General features: G+C 38.2%; 1 protein-coding gene across 6 annotated transcripts in view; it reads right to left on the reverse strand.

Annotated features, from left to right (window-relative positions):
- Positions 1 to 9,088: 9,088 nt before the first annotated feature.
- LOC103121176 (hyaluronidase PH-20-like) overlaps positions 9,089 to 25,176 on the reverse strand; it is a 36,654-nt gene continuing 20,566 nt past the window's right edge. For 2 of the 6 annotated variants that reach the window (XM_060196511.1, XM_007531692.2), the window contains exons 3-5: positions 18,266 to 19,358; positions 17,668 to 17,757; positions 9,089 to 10,306 (exon numbers count right to left, since the gene is read on the reverse strand). In XM_060196511.1, coding sequence (XP_060052494.1) covers positions 9,617 to 10,306; positions 17,668 to 17,757; positions 18,266 to 19,279 — 1,794 coding nt within the window. In that variant the 5' untranslated portion in view covers positions 19,280 to 19,358 and the 3' untranslated portion in view covers positions 9,089 to 9,616. Of the gene's footprint in view, positions 10,307 to 12,845; positions 12,944 to 13,998; positions 14,270 to 17,667; positions 17,758 to 18,265; positions 19,359 to 25,176 lie in introns of those variants that run through there. The other 4 variants (XM_060196513.1, XM_060196514.1, XM_060196515.1 and 1 more) reach the window with 4 other exon arrangements.

Consider the following 25,176-nt stretch of genomic DNA (forward strand, 5'->3'; position numbering starts at 1 on the left):
ACCAAAACTCCAATCAATACTTAAAAATGAATCAAGGCAATGAGTGCCGCCCCAGGATGCTTTACTTCAAACTGTGTCCAGAGACTTCAGGTATGGAATGACAACCCTTCAGCTTCATCACTCGGGTGAGACCTTTCGTTTCATAGTATTCTCTAATTCCATTCCAGGTGGTCCACTTCCTAATAAAGTCCTCAAACCTACATATAGACCAGGTCCCCTGAGATAGAGCATATGTTCACAAGTGTCCATAAACTAGGGCAAAATATATACCGGAAGGCAGAAGTACACAATAGTCTGCAATGAGTACCCCCAACACTTTATCTGCACTATTTCAGTCTTTATTTCCATGATTGTTCAACAATTTGTTTGGCTTTGTATGTTAACTCTCTTTTCAGCCACCAGATGCCAGCATGATGCCGACCAGACTTTCTGGACTGATGACCTCACCAATGTGTCCTGGAGCTCTGCTTCACCAGAGACCCGACCTACTATGGAAAGAGAGGAGCAGTCTGGGAGTATGGATTGACCAGTCAACGCCCATGTTCAGCGGGGAAGCAATTACAGAAGCCAGACCTTCCACCTTCTGCAATGCACAATGACCCTGGGTACATACTCCCAGAGGGATAAAGAATAGGAAAGCTATTAGGGGAGGGGAGGGGATATGGAGATTGGGTGGTGGGAATTGTGTGGAGTTGTACCCCTTCTACCCTATGGTTTTGTTAATGTCTCCTTAAAAAAAAAATCCTTGAGTTACTGTCTTTCAAACCTGCTTTTATATGTTGAGGATTTTTAATTTATTTGTCCTCATGATTTGTTTTATAAATCGCTTCATTTGTGTATCATTTAGTTCTATATCTTTATGAATTTCTAATGTAAACTTCTTTATGTAGAAAGTTCCCTGATTTTGGAAAGGATGTCTACAGTTTTTCTGTGTTTGCACCTTCAGTTTGACTTCTATTCATAGAGAGCATGTGGTTCTGTGGCTGTCTTTAAAATGATTTAAAATTATTGGGGAGGGAGGTGTGGGGCACTGGAGGAATGATAACTCAGTGTGGCACCTGCATCTACTAAAATAATTCTTGGATAATACTTGGTCTATAAACAGTGCTTTACCTGGGACAAGACCACCCAATTCAAGCACAACACCCCCTACACATTCTCAAGAGAGGGAAGTCTCACTCTTTCAGCCTGTATGCCTGTGTTTTCCCCCCACTTAAATGGATCTCTTAGAGTGTAGTGGAACCAGATCAAACTGTCTCAATATAAATCTGTTATCTGTGGTTGACTTGCTTTCTCTTCAACCACAAAAGTGAATCTTTGTGTATAGCTCAACACCTTGATTTCCTTAGCAAGTTTTCTGGGAGTAGAGCTTAATAGCCTACAATCTCTTTTTATAATTATATTTAAAAAAAATTTAAAAGTATCTATTTATTCCCTTTTGTTGCCCTTGTTGTTGTAGTTATTGTTGCTGTTAGTTAGGACAGAGAGAAATCAAGAGAGCAGGGGAATACAGAGAGGGAGGAGAGAAAGATAGACACCTGCAGACCTGTTTCACTGCTTGTGAAGCGACGCCCCTCTAGGTGGGAAGCCGGGGGCTCAAACCTGGATCCTTATGCCGGTTTTGCTCTTTGGCCACCTGCGCTTAACCCTCTGCACTACCGCCCAACTCCCTTATAATTACCTTTTAATACAATGACATCTGGACAAACCTGAAATAGTTTTAAAAATAACTTTTCCCCAACAACAAAAGTCCTGGACCAGGTGGCTTCACAAACAAATTCTACAAAACTTTCAGGAAACAGTTAATACCCATACTTCTTAAGCTATTCCATAAGATTGAAGAAACAGGAATACTCCCTTCCACATTCTATGAAGCCAACATCACCCTGATACCAAAAGCTGATAGGGACAGAACAAAAACGGAAAACTACAGACCAATATGTCTGATGAACATAGATGCCAAAATATTAAACAAGATATTGGCCAACCGGATACAGCAACATATGAAAAAGATTGTTCATCGGGAGTGCGGGAAGATGGCAGACTGAGAAGCTTCTAACAGCGAGTGCTCTGATCGCATCGTTGGCAACGGTAGGATTTTCTGCCTTTAGCAGGCCAGTCAATAAGGGGTGACACCAAAGAGGTGATTATAATTTAATTTGGGTTAAGAATTAGAGTAAAGGTGACACGGACTAGCGGGGCTCCAGACTTCCCAGGCGCCGGGCAAGGCGAGTGCGCCGGGCATTGTCCTCCAACAGCCCAGGAAGGCGGCTCCAATGCCGGTTGCAGAGCGCGGCGGGCAGAGGACCCGGAGAGAGCACTTTAGCTTGGGGGCTGCCTCTTGGGAGTCTCCAGGGTCCACCGCGACCCTGAGGGCGGATCCAAAGACTTCTTGAGTATAGCTCTCATTGGATCAAAGGACTTGGAGAAAGTCTGGGGGGGGGGGTTTCCCGGAAGCTGCTAGCCTCTGAGCTCCGAACGCACTCCCCTGGAGACAATAAGATTTTCTGCCTTTAGCAGGCCAGCCAATAAGGTGTCCTTAGACACCAAGGAGGCAGTTATAGCTTAATTTGGGTTAAGAATTAGAGTAGGGAAAAAAATTCTTTTTTCTTCCTTTTAATTTTCAAGCATACATCCTTCCCGCCGCCCCTCCACCCCATAAGCAGTCCCTGGGACCAGCTACTAGCAGGATACCCCATACCATCAAACAGGGTATTTTTTTTTTAACTCACTGATACGCGTTCGGGAAGTTCCTTACACTGCTCTTTAATTACAACTCTTCTTCTTATCTTCTCCCTTTTCTCTCTCTTATCTCTCTCTCTCTTTTTTTTTTAATCTTGTCATACACTTCTTTCTTCTCTGCCTTTCTGAATTTGTGAATTACTTTGGGGAAGAAATATGACTCAGAGTGGACTCTCTATGTGTGTATCTCTGCTCTAGTTCCCTTTCCCCTCTTGTTACACCTAGAATATACACTGGATAGTAGATTTCCATAACTGTCTATTCTTGCTATCCTCTCTTTCTTTTCTCTTTCTTCACTGGGATTTGGTTACTATTTTTTCACGGACTGGAGAAATTGTTTGGCTAACTGGTAACGATTAAACTACTTCAATACTTACTTCAGCTGCTACTGTAATTCTGGAGGTTGGTGAGTGCAATTGTCATAAAGGTATTTAGTACAGTGTTACTAGTACTCAAGACACAACAACTGAGGAACAACAGAGCACAAAAAAAAAGAGAAACACATAAATAAAAAAAATGGGTAGATTAAAAACAAAACTGCTACTCCAATGAATGAAGACAAGAGCCCAGAAGAAACAACAAATCAGTCAGAAGTAACCATAGATAAGAAAAGTATGCAAGCAATAATAAACTTATTAATCACAGAAATGAAAACAACATTGGAGGAAAGGAATGGCAGTATTAGGGAAACAACAGTTGAGACCCCCAAGGAAAATACTGATTATCTTGAGGCAATTAGAGAACTGAAAGCTGAAATAGCTGTAATGAAGAAAGAAGCTGAGGCAAGGGAAAGCAGACTAACAGAAGCAGAAAACAGAATTAGTCAGACAGAGGATGAGTTAGAGAAAACTAAGAAAGAGGTGAAAGAGCTTAAAAAGAGATTGAGAGACACTGAAAACAACAACAGAGACATATGGGATGATCTCAAAAGAAGTAACATTCGTATAATTGGCATGCCAGAGGAAGGGGAAGCAAATATTCTAGAGGAAATAATACAAGAAAACTTCCCAGACATGAATAACAGAAAGGATATCAAGGTTCAAGAGGCCCAGAGAGTACCAAACAGAATCAACCCAGACCTGAAGACACCAAGACACATCATAGTCACAATGAGAAAAAGTAAGGATAAAGAAAGGATCCTAAAGGCTGCAAGAGAGAAACAAAAAGTCACATACAAGGGAAAACCCATAAGACTATCTGCAGATTTCTCCACTCAAACTCTAAAAGCCTGAAGGGAGTGGCAAGATATCTATCGAACCCTGAATGAAAAAGGGTTTCAACCAAGGATAATATATCCTGCTAGACTTTCATTCAAGCTAGATGGAGGGATCAAAACCTTCTTAGACAAACAACAGTTAAAGGAGGCAACCATCACCAAGCCGGCCCTGAAAGAGGTACTAAAAGACCTCTTATAAACAAGAACATCACTATAATACTTGCAATATATCAGAGCAAACAAACTGTTTTTTAGAACAATGGCACTACAATACATTAAATCCATAATATCAATAAATGTCAATGGCTTAAACTCACCCATCAAAAGGCACAGGGTGGGGGAATGGATCAGAAAACATAACCCAACCATATGCTGCTTGCAAGAATCCCATCTGTCACAACAAGATAAACACAGACTTAAAGTGAAAGGATGGAAAACAACCATACAGGCTAATGGTCCACAAAAAAGGGCAGGAACAGCCATTCTCATCTCAGACACGATAGATTTTAAATTAAATAAACTAATAAAAGATAGGCAAGGACATTACATAATGATTAGAGGATCAATCAGCCAAGAAGACTTAACAATTATTAACATCTTATAAAGAACTATATGCCACCAAGCTAGAGAATCTGGAAGAAATGGAACAATTCCTAGAAACCTATGCACTCCCAAAACTGAACCAAGAAGAACTACAAAATCTAAATGCACCAATCACAGACAAAGAAATTGAAACCGTTATTAAGAATCCCCCCAACAACAAAAGTCCTGGACCAGATGGCTTCACAAATGAATTCTACAAAACTTTCAGGAAACAGTTAATACCCATACTTCTTAAGCTATTCCATAAGATTGAAGAAACAGGAATACTCCCACCTTTTATGAAGCCAACTTCACCCTGATACCAAAAGCTGATAGGGACACAACAAAAAAGGAAAACTACAGACCAATATGGCTGAAAACATAGATGCCAAAATACTAAACAAGATCTTGGCCAACCGGATACAGCAACACATCAAAAAGATTGTTCATCATGACCAAGTGGGATTCATCCCAGGAATGCAAGGCTGGTTCAACATCCGTAAGTCAATCAATGTCATTCACCACATCAATAAAAGCAAAACCAAAAACCACATGATTATCTCAATAGATACAGAGAATGCCTTTGACAAAATCCAACACCCATTCATGCTCAAAACTCTACAAAAAATGGGAATAGATGGGAAATTCCTCAAGATAGTGGAGTCTATATATAGCAAACCTACAGCCAACATCATACTCAATGGACAGAAGCTGAAAGCATTCCCCCTTAGATCGGGGACTAGACAGGGCTGTCCACTGTCACCGTTACTCTTCAACATAGTATTGGAAGTTCTTGCCATAGCAATCAGGCAAGAGAAAGAAATTAAAGGGATACAGATTGGAAGGGAAGAAGTCAAGCTATCACTATTTGCAGATGATATGATAGTATACATAGAAAGACCTAAAGAATCCAGTAGAAAATTACTGGAAGTTATTAGGCAATATAGCAAGGTATCAGGCTACAAAATCAATGTACAATAATCAGTGGCATTTCTTTATACGAACACTAAATCTGAAGAAGAAGACATCCAGAAATCACTCCCATTTACTGTTTCAGCAAAATCAATCAAATACCTAGGAATAAAGTTGACCAAAGAAGTGAAAGACTTGTATGCTGAAAACTATGAGTCGCTACTCAAGGAAATAGAAACTGATACCAAGAAATGGAAAGATATCCCATGCTCATGGATTGGAAGACTAAATATCATCAAAATGAATATTCTCCCCAGAGCCATATACAAATTTAATGCAATACCCATCAAAGTTCCACCAAGCTTCTTTAAGAGAATAGAACAAACACTACAATCATTTATCTGGAACCTGAAAACACCTAGAATTGCCAAAACCATCTTAAGGAAAAGAAACAGAAATGGAGGCATCACACTCCCAGACCTTAAACAATATTATAAAGCCATCATCATCAAAACAGCATGGTACTAGAACAAAAATAGGCATACAGACCAGTGGAACAGAATTGAAAGCCCAGAAGTAAATCCCAACACCTATGAGCATCTAATCTTTGATTTGGGGGCCCAAAGGATTAAATGGAAAAATGAGGCTCTCTTCAATAAATGGTGCTGGGAAAACTGGGTTGAAACATGCAGAAGAATGAAATTGAACCACTTTATCTCACCAGAAACAAAAATCAACTCCAAATGGATCAAAGACCTAGATGTCAGACCAGAAACAAACAAATACTTAGAGGAAAACATTGGTAAAACACTTTCCCACATACACCTCAAGGACATCTTTGATGAATCAAACCCAATTGCAAGGAAGACCAAAGCAGAAACAAACCAATTGGACTACATCAAATTGAAAAACTTCTGCACATCCAAAGAAACTATTGAACAAACAGAGAGACCCCTCACAGAATGGGAGAAGATCTTCACATGCCAGACATCAGACAAGAAACTAATCACCAAAATATATAAAGAGCTCAGCAAACAGCACCAAAAGAGCAAATGACCCCATCCAATAATGGGCAGAGGATATGAACAAAACATTCACCTCAGAGGAGATCCAAAAGGCTAACAAACATATGAAAAACTGCTCTAGGTCTCTGATTGTCAGATAAATGCAAATTAAGACAACACTAAGATACCACCTCACTCCTGTAAGAATAGCATACATCAAAAAGGACAGCAGCAACAAATGCTGGAGAGGATATGGGGACAGAGGAACCCTTTTACATTGCTGGTGGGAATGTAAATTAGTACAGCCTCTGTGGATAGCAGTCTGGAAAACTTTCAGAAGGCTAGACATGGACCTTCCATATGATCCAGTAAGTCCTCTCCTGGGGTTATACCCCAAGGACTCCATAACACCCAACCAAAAAGAGGTGTGTAGCAGCACAATTCATAATAGCTAAAACCTGGAAGCAATCCAGGTGCCCAACAACAGATGAGTGGCTGAGAAAGCTGTGGTATATATACACAATTGAATACTATGCAGCTATCAAGAACAATGAACCCACCTTCTCTGGCCCATCTTGGATAGAGCTAGAAGGAATTATGTTTAGTGAACTAAGTCAGAAAGATAAAGATGAGTATAGGATGATCCCACTCATCAACAGAAGTTGAGTAAGAGGTCTGAAAGGGAAACTAAAAGCAGGACCTGATCAAATTGTAAGTAGGGCACCAAAGTAAAAACCCTGTGGTGAGGGGTAGACATGCAGCTTCCTGGGCCAGTGGGGGGTGGAAGTGGGTGGGAGGGATGGGTCACAGTCTTTTGGTGGTGGGAATGGTGTTTATGTACACTCCTAGCAAAATGTAGACATATAAATCACTAGTTAATTAATATGAGAGGGGGAAAATCAGTTGTATGTCTCAAAGTTTCTCAAAACACAATCTGAATCTTTTTAATATATAGGCTGTGTATTTGATATGCGGACTCTCTCAAAAGCCTAGAACAAGTAGATTAGAAGCATCCAATAGCACAGCTATATACAAGATACTGGATACTGTACAGCAAACCATAACAAAAGGACTTTTCAAAGTTAACCCAATTACCAAATAATGTGATGATAACATTAACTATCGATTGTCTTTTTGAACCCTAAGACAGCAGGAACCTCACATCTCCACTATGAGCCCCTACTTCCCCCAGTCCTGGAACCCTTGGATGGGGCCCAATTTCCCGTATGCCTCTCCCAATCCATACCAAATAATATTGCATCTGCCGATCACAACCTAACCAACGCAACGATTGCCACCTCAACATGCTTCACCTCAGACTGTGTCCAGAGACTTCATGTGTGGAATGACAACCCTTCAGCTTCATTACTCGGGTGACACCTTTCCTTTCATAGTACACTCTAGTTTCATCTCAGGTAGTTCACTTTCTAACCAAGTCCCATAACCTAGATAAACACCAGTTTCTGTGAGAGAGAGCTTATGTTTACACGTATCCATAAACTACTGCAAAATATATACCTGAAAGCAGAAGTACATTAGAGTTTGCAGTGAGTACCTCCCTAACACTTCCTCTCCACTATTCCAAGCATGGGATCCATGATTGCTCAACAAATTGTTTGGCTTCATATGTTAACTCTCTTTTCAATCACCAGGTTCCAGATGCCACCAGGATGCTGGCCAGGCTTCTCTGGATTGAAGACCCCACCAATGTGTCCTGGAGCTCAGCTTCCCCAGAGACACACCTTACTAGGGAAAGAGAGAGGCAGACTGGGAGTATGGACCGACCAGTCAACGCCCATGTTCAGCGGGGAAGCAATTACAGAAGCCAGACCTTCTACCTTCTGCAACCCTCAGTGACCCTGGGTCCATGCTCCGAGAGGGCTAGAGAATGGGAAAGCTATCATGGGAGGGGGTGGAATATGGAGATTGGGTGGTGGGAATTGGGTGGAGTTGTACCCCTCCTACCTTATGTTTTTGTTCATTAATCCTTTCTTAAATAAAAAATAAAAAAAAGATAACTTTTAAAAAATAGCTTTATACTTGAGGCTAATTGTTATACTAGTACATAACATTCGATTTTTTTTTAAAAATATTTATTTGCTAGGACAGAGAGGAATTTAAAGAGGAGTATGGGGGTAGCGAAGAAGAGAGTAGAATATAAACCTACAGCATTGGGAGTCTGGCTGTAGTGCAGTGCGGTTTAAGCGCAGGTGGCGCGAAGCGCAAGGATCCGCATAAGGATCCGAGTTGGAGCACCCAACTCCCCACCTGTAGGGCATAGCTTCACAGGCAGTGAAGCAGGTTTGTAAGGGTCTATCTTTCACTCCCCTCTCTGCCTACCTCTCCTCTCTCCATGTCTATCTGTCCTATCTAACAACGACATCAACAACAACAATAACAACAACAATAATAAAAAACCCAAGGGCAACAAAAGGGGAAATAAATAAATATTAAAAAATTAAAAGAAAATCCTGTAGCATTTCCTCACCAGTTATGAAGCTTCTCCCTTACAGGTGGGAACTTGGAGACTTGCATCTAGGCCCTTGTGCATGGTAACTCTGTGCTCAACTGGGTGTGCCACGATCAGCCCTTGTATATAACATTTTCACAGATATAATTTTCATTGTATTTTAAAATATATTTTATTATTAATGACAAAGCACTTATAAAGACATCACAGAAAATTTGGGTTATTTAAATTTTCACATTTCTCAACAGAAAAATAGACCTCCAAGTGTTATCGGTAGTCTTCAATAGAGTAAAAACTATAACTTGTTTAAAAACTCCATATATACATTCATAGAATGTAAAATAATTGCTGCAGATTCATGGCAATGAGAAAATAAGCAATTTGATGTAATGTAAAGCAAATTTAATGTTGTACCAAGATTCAAATCAAATGTAGATTCAACCAAAATATACCTGTCAATGAATATACTAGCATCATCCTGATTATGAATTTAATAAACATTGCTATTTAATGATCTCTGTTTAACAATTTATAGTAATTTCATGTTTGGTTTAATCCTGAAAAGCAATCTTTGCTCAAAAACAAGGCAAACTATTATCCAGGCCATGCATTTTGATCCACATCACTCATTCCCATAAAAATCTCAATATGTGGGAATAACTGATCACATAGAAATATAATCAAAGATAGCTAAGCTATAAAATATAAAAATGTGAAAGATATTGAAATGTAAAATATGTAGATTGGAAATTTGATGACACCTGCATTTGGGGGATGACGGGTTGTTTGATTTATCTTATGAGAAGGTAAATAATTAGAATTGTTCCTGTGCATACTCTCACAGTCTTTCTGAATTTCATTATTGAGTAGCTCTTCTACTGAACACTTGATTTTGAGGCAGTCATTAAAGTCTATCCCAGGATCACATTCGGTAGATGGAGTGTAAGATGAAACATTGCTGGAAGTGGTAGAAGGTTCCTCATTGGAAGTAGAAGAAATAGTACTCAGTTCTGTGCCTATAAATCCTTCTATACAAATATCATCTGTAATGCATACATGAACAATATCAGTAGTTTGCATATTGAATGTCTCATGACAACTGACATTAGGATAACAGCTGCAATGAAATTTTTCAGAAAAGTAGCGCAGATCATTTAGTGTAGGTTTGCCATATATGAAGTATTTTCCACCTTTCCCAGTTTTAATAGCAAAATTCATTGGGTTCAGGTGAAGATAGTCACTTGAATTCCAGTGCTTCCTTGTACATACTCCTTGTTCTTGGCAAAGCACTTGGCTACACATTTTGGCTGCTAAAGTGACATTGATTAAATAAGGATTCAGTGTACTCTTCATGTATATGTCTAAGTCCATGCAAGATTGCTGCAAAATTATAAAACATCAGAGTGTCAAGGTATAGTCTGTGTAGAAATTAATTCATTGGCAATGAGCTTTTATAAAACACTCTCATACAAAATAACCCAGTAAATGGTAATATTTTAATCTTAACAACTAGACTCATTTTAAGTGTTTTTGTTAACACATATAAGTCAATATCACATGCTCTATCTTTGATCCTGAATAATATAAAGGTTGAGGCATTGTATACCTTTGCTTGTTGGTCTTCTTTAATAAGTGATTAGGTACTGGGAGTGGGGAGAGAATGGTTATCAATTACAGCATGAACTCTGTGTCCACTTTCTTAATTAGTGTAAATTCCATCAGTGACTAGTTGTGTGAATTTAGGAATTTCTCAGACTTTCTTAGTTTCCTAAACTGGCAATCTTGGGCAAACAGATCAACCTTACTACATTTCAGTTTCATCTGTAAAACATGAATTCTTTATTGGTTCAAGTTATTGAGTAAATTATAGAGCAATTTTTTTAAAATGCACTTAGTAAGAGTATGATTAATTAGTAACTTATCCTGCCTGAGTGACTTCTAAAGCTGGGATACTGTCCTTTTGACAACTTAGAAGATAGTAACTCTCTTTCATGATTAATAGTGTCAGAATAAACTGGCTGTGCTGATCCTTCTGTAGACCAAATAAAGTGGTAGCGTTAGGTTAGCAAACTATCATGATGGCTTCCATTTGTATATATAATTATTAACTGAATATAGATAATGAAAACAGTGATTCAGAGAATAATAAACTTCTAAGATTGTCTCTGATCTAAGCTGTGGGACTATGTCCCCTTACTATAAAGGCACATTATAGATACTGTTAAGAGCCTTCTCTGATTTATTTATTTATTTATTGATTGATTGATTCTGATTTATCTGCTTGAACAAAAAATATGGAAAAATATTCTGCTGGGATTTTAACAAGTGATATAGAATGAAGAGGAAAAATTCTATGCTAAATTAGATTTAATTTAGTGTTGCTAGTTTGAGGATAGAGGAGGGGTTCATGACTTAAAGAATGTAGTGACTTCTGGAAGCCAGAGGATAAAAAATAAAGATCTCATTGTGCAACATAGAGGAAATGATTTTATCAGCAAACCAAATAATCATATGAGGATCTTTCCTTAGAAAATTAGAAAATTTCCTTAGATCTTTCCTTCCTAATACCTTGATTTTAATTCAATGAGACATATGTTCAGACTCATGTTATTATTACTTTAGAGTTTTGTCCAATACAATCAGATAATAAATCTACTGCTTTGACCATTAAATTTGTTGTAATTTTTAATGTCCATGATAGATTATTCTTAAGCCTCCACTAGTTTTATATGACACTTAGAACATTCATATTCTGCTCTTTATTGATTCTTCTTCTGTAGGCCTCCCTCACCTGTGGACATACTAGTAGTTTCACAACCAAGAAAGGTTTATTTTAGACTCTCTTTAACCACTCCCTCTATTTGGAATGCTCTTCCTATAATTTATAATGTGGTTACTTGAATCTCAGCATTAACCAGACTAGTCCTTTCCAGAAATGTTTCCTATCTAGTCTCTCATATATACATTAATTCTATGAATAACAACTTTTTATCACATGAAATATTTTTTCCTGCTTTGTATTTTTTCATCTCATGAATATTAACAAAAAACTTGTAAGTTCAGGGACTAAGTTAATATTCTTGAACACCTTGCCCTATGCTAAAGACAAATGTAATATGAAATATAGATAATACTGCTATTGTCTTCACATAGAGACAAGTATGTTTGGGGAAAAAAATTAAAGGTAAAACTGGATTGAGAATTATAACATATAGAAGATATAGACTTTGGAATAAAAATAGATTTCTAAAAGATAAATTCTAGTCAGTCTAAAATATCTACTATTGTCCATATTCCTTAACAATACCCAATTAAACTCTCAGCCTGACATCACTGAAAAGATGGTAATATGGTAATCTAGTAATATAGTATACCATTAACACCTTAGCAGGGCTGAGTGGTGGTGCACTTGGTTGAGCGCACAGATTATAGTGAGCAATGACCCCATTGGAGCCCCTGGTCCCCACCTGCAGGAGTAGAGCTTCATGAGTGGTGAAGTAGTGCTGCTGGTGTCTCTCTGTTTCTCTTCCTCTTTATCGCCCCCTTCCCTCTCAATTTCTAGCTATGTCTATGCAATAAATAAATAAAATTAAAAAATTAAAAACAGTATGGTAGCATGATGTAGAATAGAATATATATTTCCAGATTTATAGATGGAATACATGGAAGTAACCTCAAGAATGTGAATAACAGGAAAGGGAGGTACATTACTGATAAATTATACATTTAGAACCTTAAAAAAAGACTTTGTTTTCTATATTTTTGTACTTTAATTTAAATTATACATTTAATAATCAGTTCTCAAGATCTCTAATTAGTAGTTCTCAAGAAATGGAACCCATCGAAGCTGGATCTGATATGTCTAATAAAGTATAACAAAAGGAAATAGTTTGATTAAGATTCATAACAGAGATGGAATGATAGCACAATATTTTAAGCAATAGATATTCATGACTCAGGCATTGGAAGTCAATGATCAGTTGCCAGAATCACCATAAGCCAGAGATCAGCAGTGTCCTGGTAATAAATAAATAAATAAATTTATAGCAATAGTTTAAACTAATATATATTTTATATTATTTATTTTCCCTTTTGTTGCCCTTGTTTTTTAATTTTTTTTGTAGTAATTTTTGTTGTTATTGATGTCATCGTTGTTAGATAGGACAGAGAGAAATGGAGAGAGGAGGGGAAGACAGAGAGGGGGAGAGAAAGATAGACGCCTGCAGACCTGCCTCACTGCCTGTGAAGTGACTCCCCTGCAGGTGAGGAGCCAGGGACTTGAACCGGGATCATTCTGCCAGTCCTTGTGCTTTGTGCCACCTGCACTTAACCCACTGTGCTACCGCCTGACTCCCAACTAATATTTATTACTGCAAATACATCTACAGTTTGCACCTTAAGATGCCAATGAACCACAAGAACAGGACAAGTGATCTATGACTTTTTGATGACATTTGACATAGGGAAAAAAAAGGAAATTTGTTTATTTTTCTCTGAAATAACAAGTATTCAGAGTGATCACAAATTGGGAAAGACAGAAAAAATATAAAGAATAGAGTACACAGGAGATAACACCAAGTACTATCATTAAGGAGAAACCATATGAACATTGAAGAATGTCCCTACATTAATAATGTTGAAAATAATCTAAACAATGTGAGTCTAAAGTTAAAATATACTAAGAATATAGGATAATTACTCTGTCATGCAACCCTATTTATAAGAATGACTGATTTATTCTTCATCAGAATATTAAAGCATCAGACTAAAGAGAAAACAGAAAAGGGAGTGGTGATGCAGAATGTATAGTAGTTGCATCAGAGAATTAGTTAAGAACTCTCCGAAACAGTTTATAGATTGAGAAAACAAATGAAAATTTATACCCAGCAGAATTACAATCTTAAATAATTTTGACATATAACACTGCTAAAGGGAAAATTTTGTTTTTGAACATATATTTTTCTGTTATTTCTTTTAATTGGTGATCAAGTCAGAGTGAATGGAAACATACAAAATATTTTAAATGGCTGAGACTTTGAAATTAGATCTAAAATTAAAAGAATGTCACAAACTTTACTGGTACAAAGAGTTTTTATGAAGTAAAAATAAGACTGTTCTATCACCACAAGTGCCCAAAGGTTTCTTCTGGTCTAAAATATGTTTATTATAGTTCTTAGAATAAGACCAAGGGCCATGAAGTTCCATATACATTCTCCATGGCACATACATGTCACTAACATTTCCACATCCATCAGGGAAGGAAAAGAGCAGCTCCAACTCAGCAGTCCATGTGACAGCTTTATTGCTGCTTTGAGTCAAAAGGTTGGAAGAGGACATAAAGACCTAATAAGGAGAATTAAAATGATGAAAGTGACGAAAAAGAGAAAAGATTAGGACATTATAGCAAGTGTTTCTTTTTTCATTTTTTTTTAGCTATGAAAGTCTATTGAAGAAAATGAATAAAATCTATATAATCAGAACATATTTTCTTAATAAAACAAGTTTTACTTAAAATTTTGTTAAATTTAGTTCCACCAAAAGTGGTTTAAAATGAGCATTACTAAATATAACTTTGAACAATAAAAAGGGTTTTTATTCCTCTCCCTCTTTTTTTTCATCAGAGGACTTTGGAAATTTAGTAATTAATGTTTTCCAAAACTAACTCCCAGTTGGCCAGGCAGCACTCTCCAGAACCCTGTAGCCTTCCCTGCCCAGCAGCCCCCCCCCCCCCAACCTCTTCTTCTGAAATCTTCCCTGTCTCAGAGACAACTTTTTTAAGTCAGAAGCCATGATGTTGTATTTACCGCTCCATCCAATTACCAGTCAATTCACTCAGTTCTACTGTTTGATTATATTCAAAATCTGATCACCTGCAGCACCTATAATCCAACCATATCAAGTCTCCTCTTTCTCTTCCTACTGTCACAACCTTAGGTCTAATCTCATCTGAGATAAGTAAATTATCTGAAATGAAATTTTTTACTTATCTGCTTAAACCTTCTATTTAAATCCCATCTAAGAGTAAAAGCAACAACATAGTTTGTGAAAACCCATTTCTTATCCTCTGCTATAATCTGGGGCCATATCCCTTTCCACCCTCTTTCTTGCTCACTACCTTTGAGCAATACTAATCTTTTTCTGTCTCACTTCTAAAGAAAAATTCACCTGGAAGGGTATTGTTCTTACCATCTCTAGATGTCAGAGATTTGACTCTTTAATTTTATTACTTCCCTGCTCTAACAACACCTGAAAGAGGTCTTCTATGATCACTTTTCCTAAAATAGCACTATCCAGGGCGTCGGGCAGTGGCGCAGTGGGTTGAGCACGCGTGGCACAGAGCCTGGGGACGGCATAAGGATCCCTCGAGCCCCTGGCTCCCCACCTGCAGGGGAGTCGCTTAGCGGGCAGTGAAGCAGGTCTGCAGGTGTCTGTCTTTCTCTCCACCTCTCTGTCTTCCCCTCCTCTCTCCGTTTCTCTCTGTCCTATCCAACGGCGAACAACATCAACAATGGTAATAATGGTGACCACAGCGAGGCTACAACAAGAGCAACAAGGGGCGGGGGGAAGGATGACCTCCAGGAGCGGTGGATTCGTGGTGCAGGCACCGAGCCTAGCAATAACCCTGGAGGGAAAAAAAAATAGCACTATCCTTCACAATCCTACTTACACTATTTAATTATTCCTTATTGCATTTATTATTACCTGACCTATTGCATTTGAACTTATTTTCAGATGTGAGACTATAGAGTTGGGGAGATAGCATGACCATGCAAAAAACTTTCATGCCTGAGCCTTTGAGAACCAAGGTTCAATCAAGCACCACCATTAAGCCAGAACTGAGTAATACTCCTCTGTCACCCTTTCTCTCACCCTTTCTCTTTCACCCTTTCTCTCTGTCTCTCTCTCTCCCTCTCTCTCTCACAATCACTCTCTCCCTCTCTTTGCTCTCTCAGTCTTTTTCTCTCTCTCTCTGTCTCTCATTAAAATCAACAAATAAAATATTTTATACAAAATTTAGCCTTAACATAAAGTGATTTTGATTTGCTACCTGTTTTCAGTCTCTAAACTACTTCCTGACAATTACAATTTATGCTCAATAAGACAAAATTCACTCTCTTTTCTGCAAAGTGTCTGATATTAAAGTGTTAAGAATTTAAAATGATATAATTTTTGCCTGAACTGCATGGTTACAGATTTATAGCGTAAAAGCAGTCACAGACACCTATGTAAATGAGCATAACACTGGTATAATAAAACTTCAAGAATGAATACATGGATTTTAATTTTAGAAAAGCTTACTTATTATAAAATATCATTCAGGACTGGAAAATAGTACACTTGAATGTGGGACTATGTGTAAGCTTGACAGAGCTTAGGGAAAACTCCCCTCATCCTTGATGGCGGTCTGGGAAAGACACCCCCTTGTTAACCTCTCTCACCGAGATGAGCAAAGGGGAAAAACATTCTCTCAGACTCAGTTCTCCCTTTTCAGACTCTCAAGCCCACAGAGATCTCACTGCCTCTCCCCACTGACTGCAGGCCACATGGCTGCCTGCCTTAAGGTTCATTCAAAGTTCACATAGTCACCCAGAGTTCACACAATCACCTCACTTTTGATCATTAGAGAAAGCATACTCCATCAAACACCTCCCTGACATCAGTCAGTGAAATTCCAAACTTTATTTCCTTATAGCTTTGATAACTATCATGCTCTGTTTTTCTTATATCTCACCCTGCTTGTTTAACCCCTATGTTTCTCTCAAATACCTTTGGATAATTAAGTTGCTTGCATCATGGAGAATAATTATCTTGACCTTTATGTATCTCATCAATTCCTGTCATACCAGCCCCCTACCATAGGGGCAAGATGACCTTTAAGAAACCTGTAATTTCTGACATATCTGAAAAATGTTCTTTGTTTGGTTCTCTATTTAAACCTATGTCCATCAGCCATTAAATGAGATTGTCCCAATTCTCCCAGGTATCTCTTGTGTATATCACGTCATCTCTTGAACGAGCGAGGGAGAACTGGTCGTTTACCTTCCTGGTTGAGAGCTAACCCACATGAGCTCCAGCACTTGAATAGTGCGCTGCTCTGCCATGTGTGCAACGTATATTCAAGCCAACCTCCAACAACAATGAAAGAAGGATTGGTGCTACGTATCCTTCTCTCTGTGTGTCACTTTATGTCTTTTATCTTTTATCTGAAACAAAAAAGTTCTCTTAGGGTGCAGTGGAATTGTGCAGGTGCAAAGTAACTCCCAGGAAAATCCTTTCCAAAAGAAGAAGTAGGAAAAGAAGAGGAGGGGATCTGGCAGTGGCACACTGGGTTAGGCACACAGAGTATGAAGGCACAAGGTCCTGTGTAAAGATCCCAGTTAGAGCACTGGGCTCCCTACAACAGTGGGAAGTGGGGTCGCCACACAAACAGTGAAGCAGGTCTGCAGATGTCTGTCTTTCTCTCTCCCTCTCTGTCTTTGCCCCTTCCTCAATTTCTCTCCGTCCTATCCAAAAAATTGAAAAAATAGCTGCAAGAGCAGTGAATTTCTAATGAAGGCACTAAAGCCCAGTGATGAGAAGGAGGAAGAGGAGGAGAAATGTAAACCTATAAATGAAAGGTCAGTATTCATTAAACATATATTACTATGCGCCAAGCATACTACTAATTAGTTATTTACACCACAACTCCCAAATCATTACAAATATAGATTTTTTAATCTCTAATTATCAATTCAACTTACCATACTTTGGCTTAAATTGAGGCTTCCCCACATTACAATTCCAGAGGCACCTAGAGCAATACTCTCACCAATTGTACTCACAAGGTCAGCCTGGCAAATGTGATAGAAAGAGTTAACAGAAAGAAACAAAATAAAATAAAACCATTATACCCAGATGGTAACAAAAAGTTATACATGAATGCTAAATAAAGATATAAATAACTTTAAGGGTGGCTGGGAAAAAAATAATAATTTTAATATGGTCATATAATATTGTTGTAATCATAGATAATTAGGATAGACAACATATTAAATCAATTTCTTCTCTTTTTCTATCACAGGATTGTGATTTTGTCAAAAATTTAAGATAATTAAAAATCCATTTTTTGTTATTGTAATGACAGTAAAAAAAGATAAAAATTAGTGAATATTTATTGTTGCTGACTTAAAATGTATTATTTATATCTTTATTTAGAATTCATAAAATCATATAGAACTTATAGGAATGTCACTAAAGGCTATTTAGAGCTAAATTTTTCTCACTTCACAAGTGATGTTAAATTTCACTGAAACTTCAGGTTTAAGTTAATTAATAGTTCCAAATCCTTGACTTATTTACCTGAGAAAGGTATTCTCCAGATCCACCAGAAAAAACTGGGCGAGCATATACAAAAATTGGAAGTGGATCTTGAGCATTGAGAACTTCAGAAATTCGAATGGTTTCTTGAATACGATTTCGAACATAGAGTATAGCTTCAGGACTAGACGTTAACTTGTCATTCAAATAAATGGATGGGTAAAGAGCAGTACTTTCCTCCCATAACCAGAAGAGCTCATTATTTCTACTCTTTTCTATGTCAGGACAACTTCCATTATAACTGGGTTCATTATAATTATAGTTATAACAATTTGGGAAAAGATAATAACCCCATAAATGTTTTGGTCGCAGTGATTTTCCAACTTTCAAAGTCTCTTGCATAAAATCTCTTGCTGCTTTTTCAAAATCTACTTTGGCTATCTTGGTTGCTTCCTCTTCACTCAACTGTACATTATTTTGTAGAACCAGTTCAATAGATTTCTGCTGATAAATATCTTTAGGTTTCCAGTTTCTTGCCCAAATAGGTCTCCATTCTTCCCAGTCAATAACAGCCAAGCCCAGTTTGTCTTGTGGCATGTAGTACAGGATGTCATCCTTAGCTTTGACCAAATGCTTTTGGAGGGATCCCACCTGTGGAATTCCTCCATTCACATCAGTGTGATTCACAGTATTTATGTAAGGATAGTAACCAAGTCGATCCATATAGAATATTGTAACATTTTGTCCAATGACATTCTTTTGTGGATTTCCAATGAAAGAGAAAAGGCTCAGATCTATTGGCACATTGAACTTACTATCACAAAGAACAGACGGGGCATTCCAAGCCCAGATGTATGGAGTATTGGTGAGCAGTGGAGCTGCTCTGAAATTTCGAGTGAAGCAAATTGGAAACAGAAAAAAGGCAAACATGGCCTGAAATGGTCCACTGAACCCAACTAAACTCCTAAAGAAGACAGAAGTGAAACCTAGCATTCCCATAGTAGAGTAAGATTGATGAACTTGGATATTTCTTCCTAGAAACTTTGGTATTTTCATAGACGATGAAAGATATAAACATAGAAGAGAGACCTGCTTCAGATTTCAGGATTTTTTTTTCCAAGTTTCTAGGCTATAACTAAAAAAAAAAAAAAAGTTAGATTACTGAACTACATTTCCATAACAGATATTGTAAGCTATACCAAGTTCTCACTTTGTCTCAGCAAAGGCATTTGAGTAAAATAAATTTCAAGCTGAACTTCTTATTCTTTTTTTATTTTGTGAAAGGACACTGTGGAGTGGTTTAAAATCTTGGAATTATGACATTGCATTTTTGTTTATCTTTTTTTTTGAGAAGGGGATGCTGAAGTCGCACCAGCCAGATGTAATTAGTTTTTTTTTTTCTTTTGGCACCAGGGTGTTGGCCTGCTTCTAAATTTTGCTTCTAAGACCCCTTCTGTTTCATTGGTTTAATCCCCCCTGCTTAACACTGTATTCTATTTACGTTACCACTGTTAACTAAGCACCGCCCTGCCTCCAGGACATTGGTTTAATCCTCACTGTTTTGCATGCTTTTTCCTTCTCCCTACCCCCTATCGTACATCCTCTTCGGACTTGACACTTCTGTCTCAGGTTATATAAGGACAGGATTGTGATTAGAGATAGCTTAGATTGTGCTGCTTTCCACATGAATAAAGACTGAGTGGCGTACCACTCAGCCATGAGTCCCTGGTCGTCTCTCTCTCCCCCACTCGTGAAGCTAGCCCCGCACCAGGGTTAATGCTGGGGCTTGGCACCTGCACTATGAATCCTGTCAATAATTTTTTAAATTTTAATTTTATTGGATAGGATAGAGAGAAATTGAGAGTGTAGGGGGTGATAGAGAGGAAGAGAGACACCTTCAGACCTGCTTCACCACTTGTGAAGCTCCCCCCCTACAAGTGGGGAGCAGGGGCTTGAACCTGGGTCCTTGCACATAGTAATATGTGCACTTAAGTAGATGGCCACTGCTCAGCCCCAAAGTCAAACACTTCTATAAAAACATTGTATCAATCCAAATTTCAAGATGAGGGATAAGTTTATGATCTTTATGAGATACAGCCCTGTCATGAGATATGTTGTTATGAAAAGTTAATTAAAATTTTAGCATTCAACTTCTTTCTATATTTTAAAAAATTAAATGGGGTGTTAGTGGCAGCACACCCAGTATAGCACACATATGACCATGCTGGAAAATCCTGGTTCAAGCCCTTCATACCCACCTGCAGGAAGGGATATTCAGGGCAGTGCTTCATGTATCTCTCTTTCTGTTTCTTTTGCTATCTCTTACCATCTATAGCTCTCTGCCTCACCCCCTATTAAAAGAAAAATAAATGAAAAAAAGAAATCCATTAGGAATTCTATCATTGGGATACATGTTAGCTAAATTCTTTGAGCAAAAAATGCTTGTCTAAATATTTTTCAATAGTATTTTCAGATAAAATCTGTAGGTATAAATGATCAAACATTACATACTTAGACACTATCCTGGTGCATGTTTTATAAATATGTTTGTATGTGTGTACTCATGTATATATTAATAAATTACTAATAAAGTTCTTTCCTAACTTTATAAAAGCAAGATAAGAAGTTTAACAACGGGAGTCGGGCGGTATTGCAGCGGGTTAAGAGCACATGGCGCAAAGAGCAAAGTCCGGAGTGAGGATCCCGGCTTGAGACCCTAGCTCCCCACCTGCAGGGGAGTCGCTTCATAGGCGGTGAAGCAGGTCTGCAGGTGTCTCTCTTTCTTTTCCCCTCCCTGCCTTCCCCTCCTTTCTCCATTTCTCTCTGTCCTATCAAACAACAACGATATCAATAACAACAACAATGATAACCACAACAAGAGCAACAAAAGGGAATAAATAAATAAATAGAAAAATATTTTTTAAAAAAAGAAGTTTGAAAACACAATTTGTTTTGTTTTTGTTGCCTCCAGGGTTATTGCTGGGGTTCAGTACCTGCACCATGAATCCACTGCTCCTGGAGGACATTTTCCCCCCTTTTGTTGCCATTGTTGTTGTAGTTATTATTGTTATTGTTGATGTCGTTCGTTGTTGGATAGGACAGAGAGAAATGAAGAGAGGAGGGGAAGGCAGAGAAGAGGAAAGAAAGACACCTGCAGACCTGCTTCACTGCTTGTGAAGCGACTCCCCTGCAGGTGGGGAGCAGGAGGCTCAAACCAGTATCCTTCTGCCAGTCCTTGTATTTTGCGCCACGTGCACTTAACCCGCTGAGCTACCACCTGACCCCCGAAAACAGAATTTTTGATAAATGAGCTCTTATATAACAAGAATCTCTGGAAAAGATGAGCCTGCTATATAAATTTCAGGGAGAAAGTTTTGCTTAATAATTCTGTCTAGAAATTTTACAGTTCACTAGTTTCTGGTGATTCATTCATTGTGACAAGATGCTTTCTAGCCATACAAAACCTTGGACAAATACAACAACTTCAGTAAAACAATCCCATTAATAAGACCCCTTCCAGACTTCTGGAGTCGGTGCTCTTTCAACTAGGAATACCAAAGGAGACTACCTGGGACTGCAATAAGACAGGACTAGAACTACTATAGGAACCCACCAAATCACGGTGAGTGCAAACACATGTTGCTGGTGACAGAGAGGAGCCTAGGGAGAGACTAAGTGGCTGGTAACAGTTCTGAGGTTTATCAGTTGAGACACCACCTCCAGTCTGTTCCACCAACAAGGGGACAGCTGAAGGGAGGAGAGGACTCTCCAGAGACTCACCAAGTGCAACTCTGAGTCTCCATTGCTACTGCCTTCAGAATCTGGAGCAGCGGCAGGGAGGGACACAGGGGGACAGAGATCTAACCAGGAAACTCAGAAGACCTATACCTCAGTGGCATAGCTGTGGGGCTGTGAAAGTCTCTTTGCATAACCACTGGACTATCTCTGCCACACCCTGCCTTATCTCTTGGTCAGGAGTCAGTGATTAAGCTAAGAGGCCTACTTATAGTTTAGAAGCCCTCAGGCTCCCATAGCCTACAGAAAAGAAAAAAAGAGGCTTTTAAATCACTGAGCTCCAACTCAGGGATTAAAATACTATTGAAACAACTGTTAACTTCCACCACTGTGAACCCTTTAATTACCTTACTTAGACACAAGTCAATCCAGGAAATAGTGATCAGTAATTTGAAAAGTACTAAGAGAGGGAACTCATAACATAATATATAAAATGGGTAAACCAACAAGAAGAAATATTGGAGAAACGAACCAGGACAACAGTCCAGCTAAAATAAGACCCCTTCCAGTTGGACAAACAGTTTGAACAAACCACCATGTGACAAGACCCTTCTCAAGTCAAATAGTTTATGACAGGAGACTTTAAGGCAGATAGCTATGTGACTGATAGCTTTCTTCCCCACTGATCCTCTACCACTTGTAAGCCTTGAACTCAATCACAGAGTAAGATGATCCTTTAAGAATATGCTATTTTTTCAGGCTTGACTAGCACCTGATTATATTGTCTTCTCTTGCACCAATTAGTTTCTTTTTTAAAGCAGCAAACTCAGTAATACTATCACTACAAATTCTCTGTTTCTCAGATAGCTGCAGGAAGTAGGATTTTTCTCAGAGCAAAAGTTCCTCTTCTCTTTGACTAAATAATGAAACAAAACCCTTTAAAAATACAAAAAGAATGCCTTCATTTGTGCATGAGTGTTTTATTTATTGCCTCACAGGCCTGATCACACTATTGACTATAGTGCTGGAATTATTGATAATAGTTTTGAGGACTATTGGTAACAGGGAGAAGAACTAATCAAAGTAATGGCATTATTGCAATTATTAATGAATAGTTTCGTAGTCCTGGAAGCATTAGGATACTGGTGGTAATTTTAATGTATCTAGATTACCTATATAGTTTTCTATTCTTCAACATAAGAAAAGAAAAAAAAGAGCAAGTTTGTATGGGAGAACCAGGTCCTGAAGTTACTGTCTTCATAACCCTCATATAGTAATTGTTGTGACATGAATGAATAAAGGTGTCTGGGTCCTAGCCGTACTCATATATCAAAAGTCTAAGAGTTTTGATAAAGAACTTTCCTATCTGGGGGCCAGGTAGTGGCACACCCAGTTGAGTGTACACATGTCTTAGTACCTGTGTTTGAGCTCTTGCTCTCCACCTGCAAGGGGTACACTTTATAAGTGGTAAAGCTGGTATGCAGGGTCTCTTTCTCTTTCTCTCTCTCTCTCCCCTCCATCCCCCCTTGCTCCCTCAAATTATATCTGTCCTGTCAAATAAGAAATTAAAAAAAGCATAAATGGCTGCCAAGAGCAGTGGACTCATAGTGCAGACACTGAACTCCAATGATTACCCTGATGGCATTAAAAACAAAAAGTTTCCCATCTCCACCCTGGGCAGCAGTCTGTCTCATAAAGACCATTGAAATGGGAAACTGGGGAATGTTATGCATATACAAACTATTGTATTTACTGTTGAATGTAAAACATTAATTCCCCAATATAGAAATAAATTTTTTTAAAAAAGACCATTGATTAATTGTAAAGATTTCTTTCTTGAAGAACCCATTTTCATGTTAAGTAATTGATTAAGATAAAGGAAAATTGTTTTTTTAAGCAACCCCAGAAAAGTGTGGCCCTGATAACTAAAGGAATTTCTGCTTACTCAAAAGACTCCATTTAAGAAAAGTTAGGGAGGTGGTGCACCAGATTAAGCGCACATAGTATAAAGTGCAAGGACCCTCTCAAGGACCTGGGTTAGAGTCCCCAGCTCCCCACCTGCAGGGGGGTTGCTTCACAAGCAGTGAAACAGGTCTGCAGATGTCTTCTCTTTCCCTCTCTATCTCAATTTCCCTTCCTATCTCAATTTCTCTCTGTCCTATCCAAAAAAAAAAAAAAAAAGACTGCCAGGAGCAGTGGCACTGCACCCCAGTGATAACCTTGGAGAAAAAAAAAATAATAAGACTCCATTTCAGGTATCTATACTATTGAGTTTCTGCTTAGCTTTGACCATGAGTCCTTTACCCACCGATTGGTCATCCCCACCCCGCCCCCACCCAGATGACTGTTCTCAGCCTGTCCACTCCAATAAACTTGCTTCACCTACAACTATGTCTGATGGTAGTTGACTTAATTTCATTGTCCCTTTACATACTTGACCAACTTTATCAGTCAAATCTGTATCACTACATTTGCTATGTTGTGCAGCATTTCTGGAATACTTTCTTTATAATTTCAACCAAAATGCTAACTTCACCTCTGGTTATTATTGTCAGTTCAGTTTGAGTTCTATGTATTTTTTTTTTTATTAATAAGAAACCAACAGAATATCCCCAGAACAAAATTCACGGGAAATGTCCTTTTTTTTTTTTTTTTTTTTTTTTACATTTTTTTTAAATCTCTTTATTCGGGGATTAATGGTTTACAGTTGACAACAAAATACAGTAGTTACTACATGCATAACATCTCCCAGTTTTCCACATAACAATTTAACCCCCACTAGCACTAGGTCCTTTTCTGTCATCCAGGACTGACCCCCCCCCCCCCAACTTCAGAGCCTTTTACTTCGGTGCAATATACCAACTACAGTACACCTTCTGTCTATGAGTGAGATCATAATATTTGTTTATTTAAGAGAACCAGAGCACTGCTTGGCACACGTGGTATCAGCCAGGAAACACAGGATCTTTCTTCCTTATAAATCCTATACTCTTCTGAGTTCCTGGACACAAAAGTTTCCATTTTCCCTTTATATTAAAGTATTTTTATCATTTTAAGTGCTTATATTTTATCATTTTATTGAGCATAATTGTTGGCATACAGGCACTACTTGTCATCTCCCCATGATAGGTGTCTGCAAAACACTCTTTCAGCTTAGGCACTTATTTGTTATCATTCACCTGGACCCCTAAACCTTCACCACACCATCCCTTCTCTTC

Source organism: Erinaceus europaeus, chromosome 8, assembly GCF_950295315.1.
Source record: "Erinaceus europaeus chromosome 8, mEriEur2.1, whole genome shotgun sequence".
NCBI classification, from domain to species: Eukaryota; Metazoa; Chordata; class Mammalia; order Eulipotyphla; family Erinaceidae; genus Erinaceus; species Erinaceus europaeus.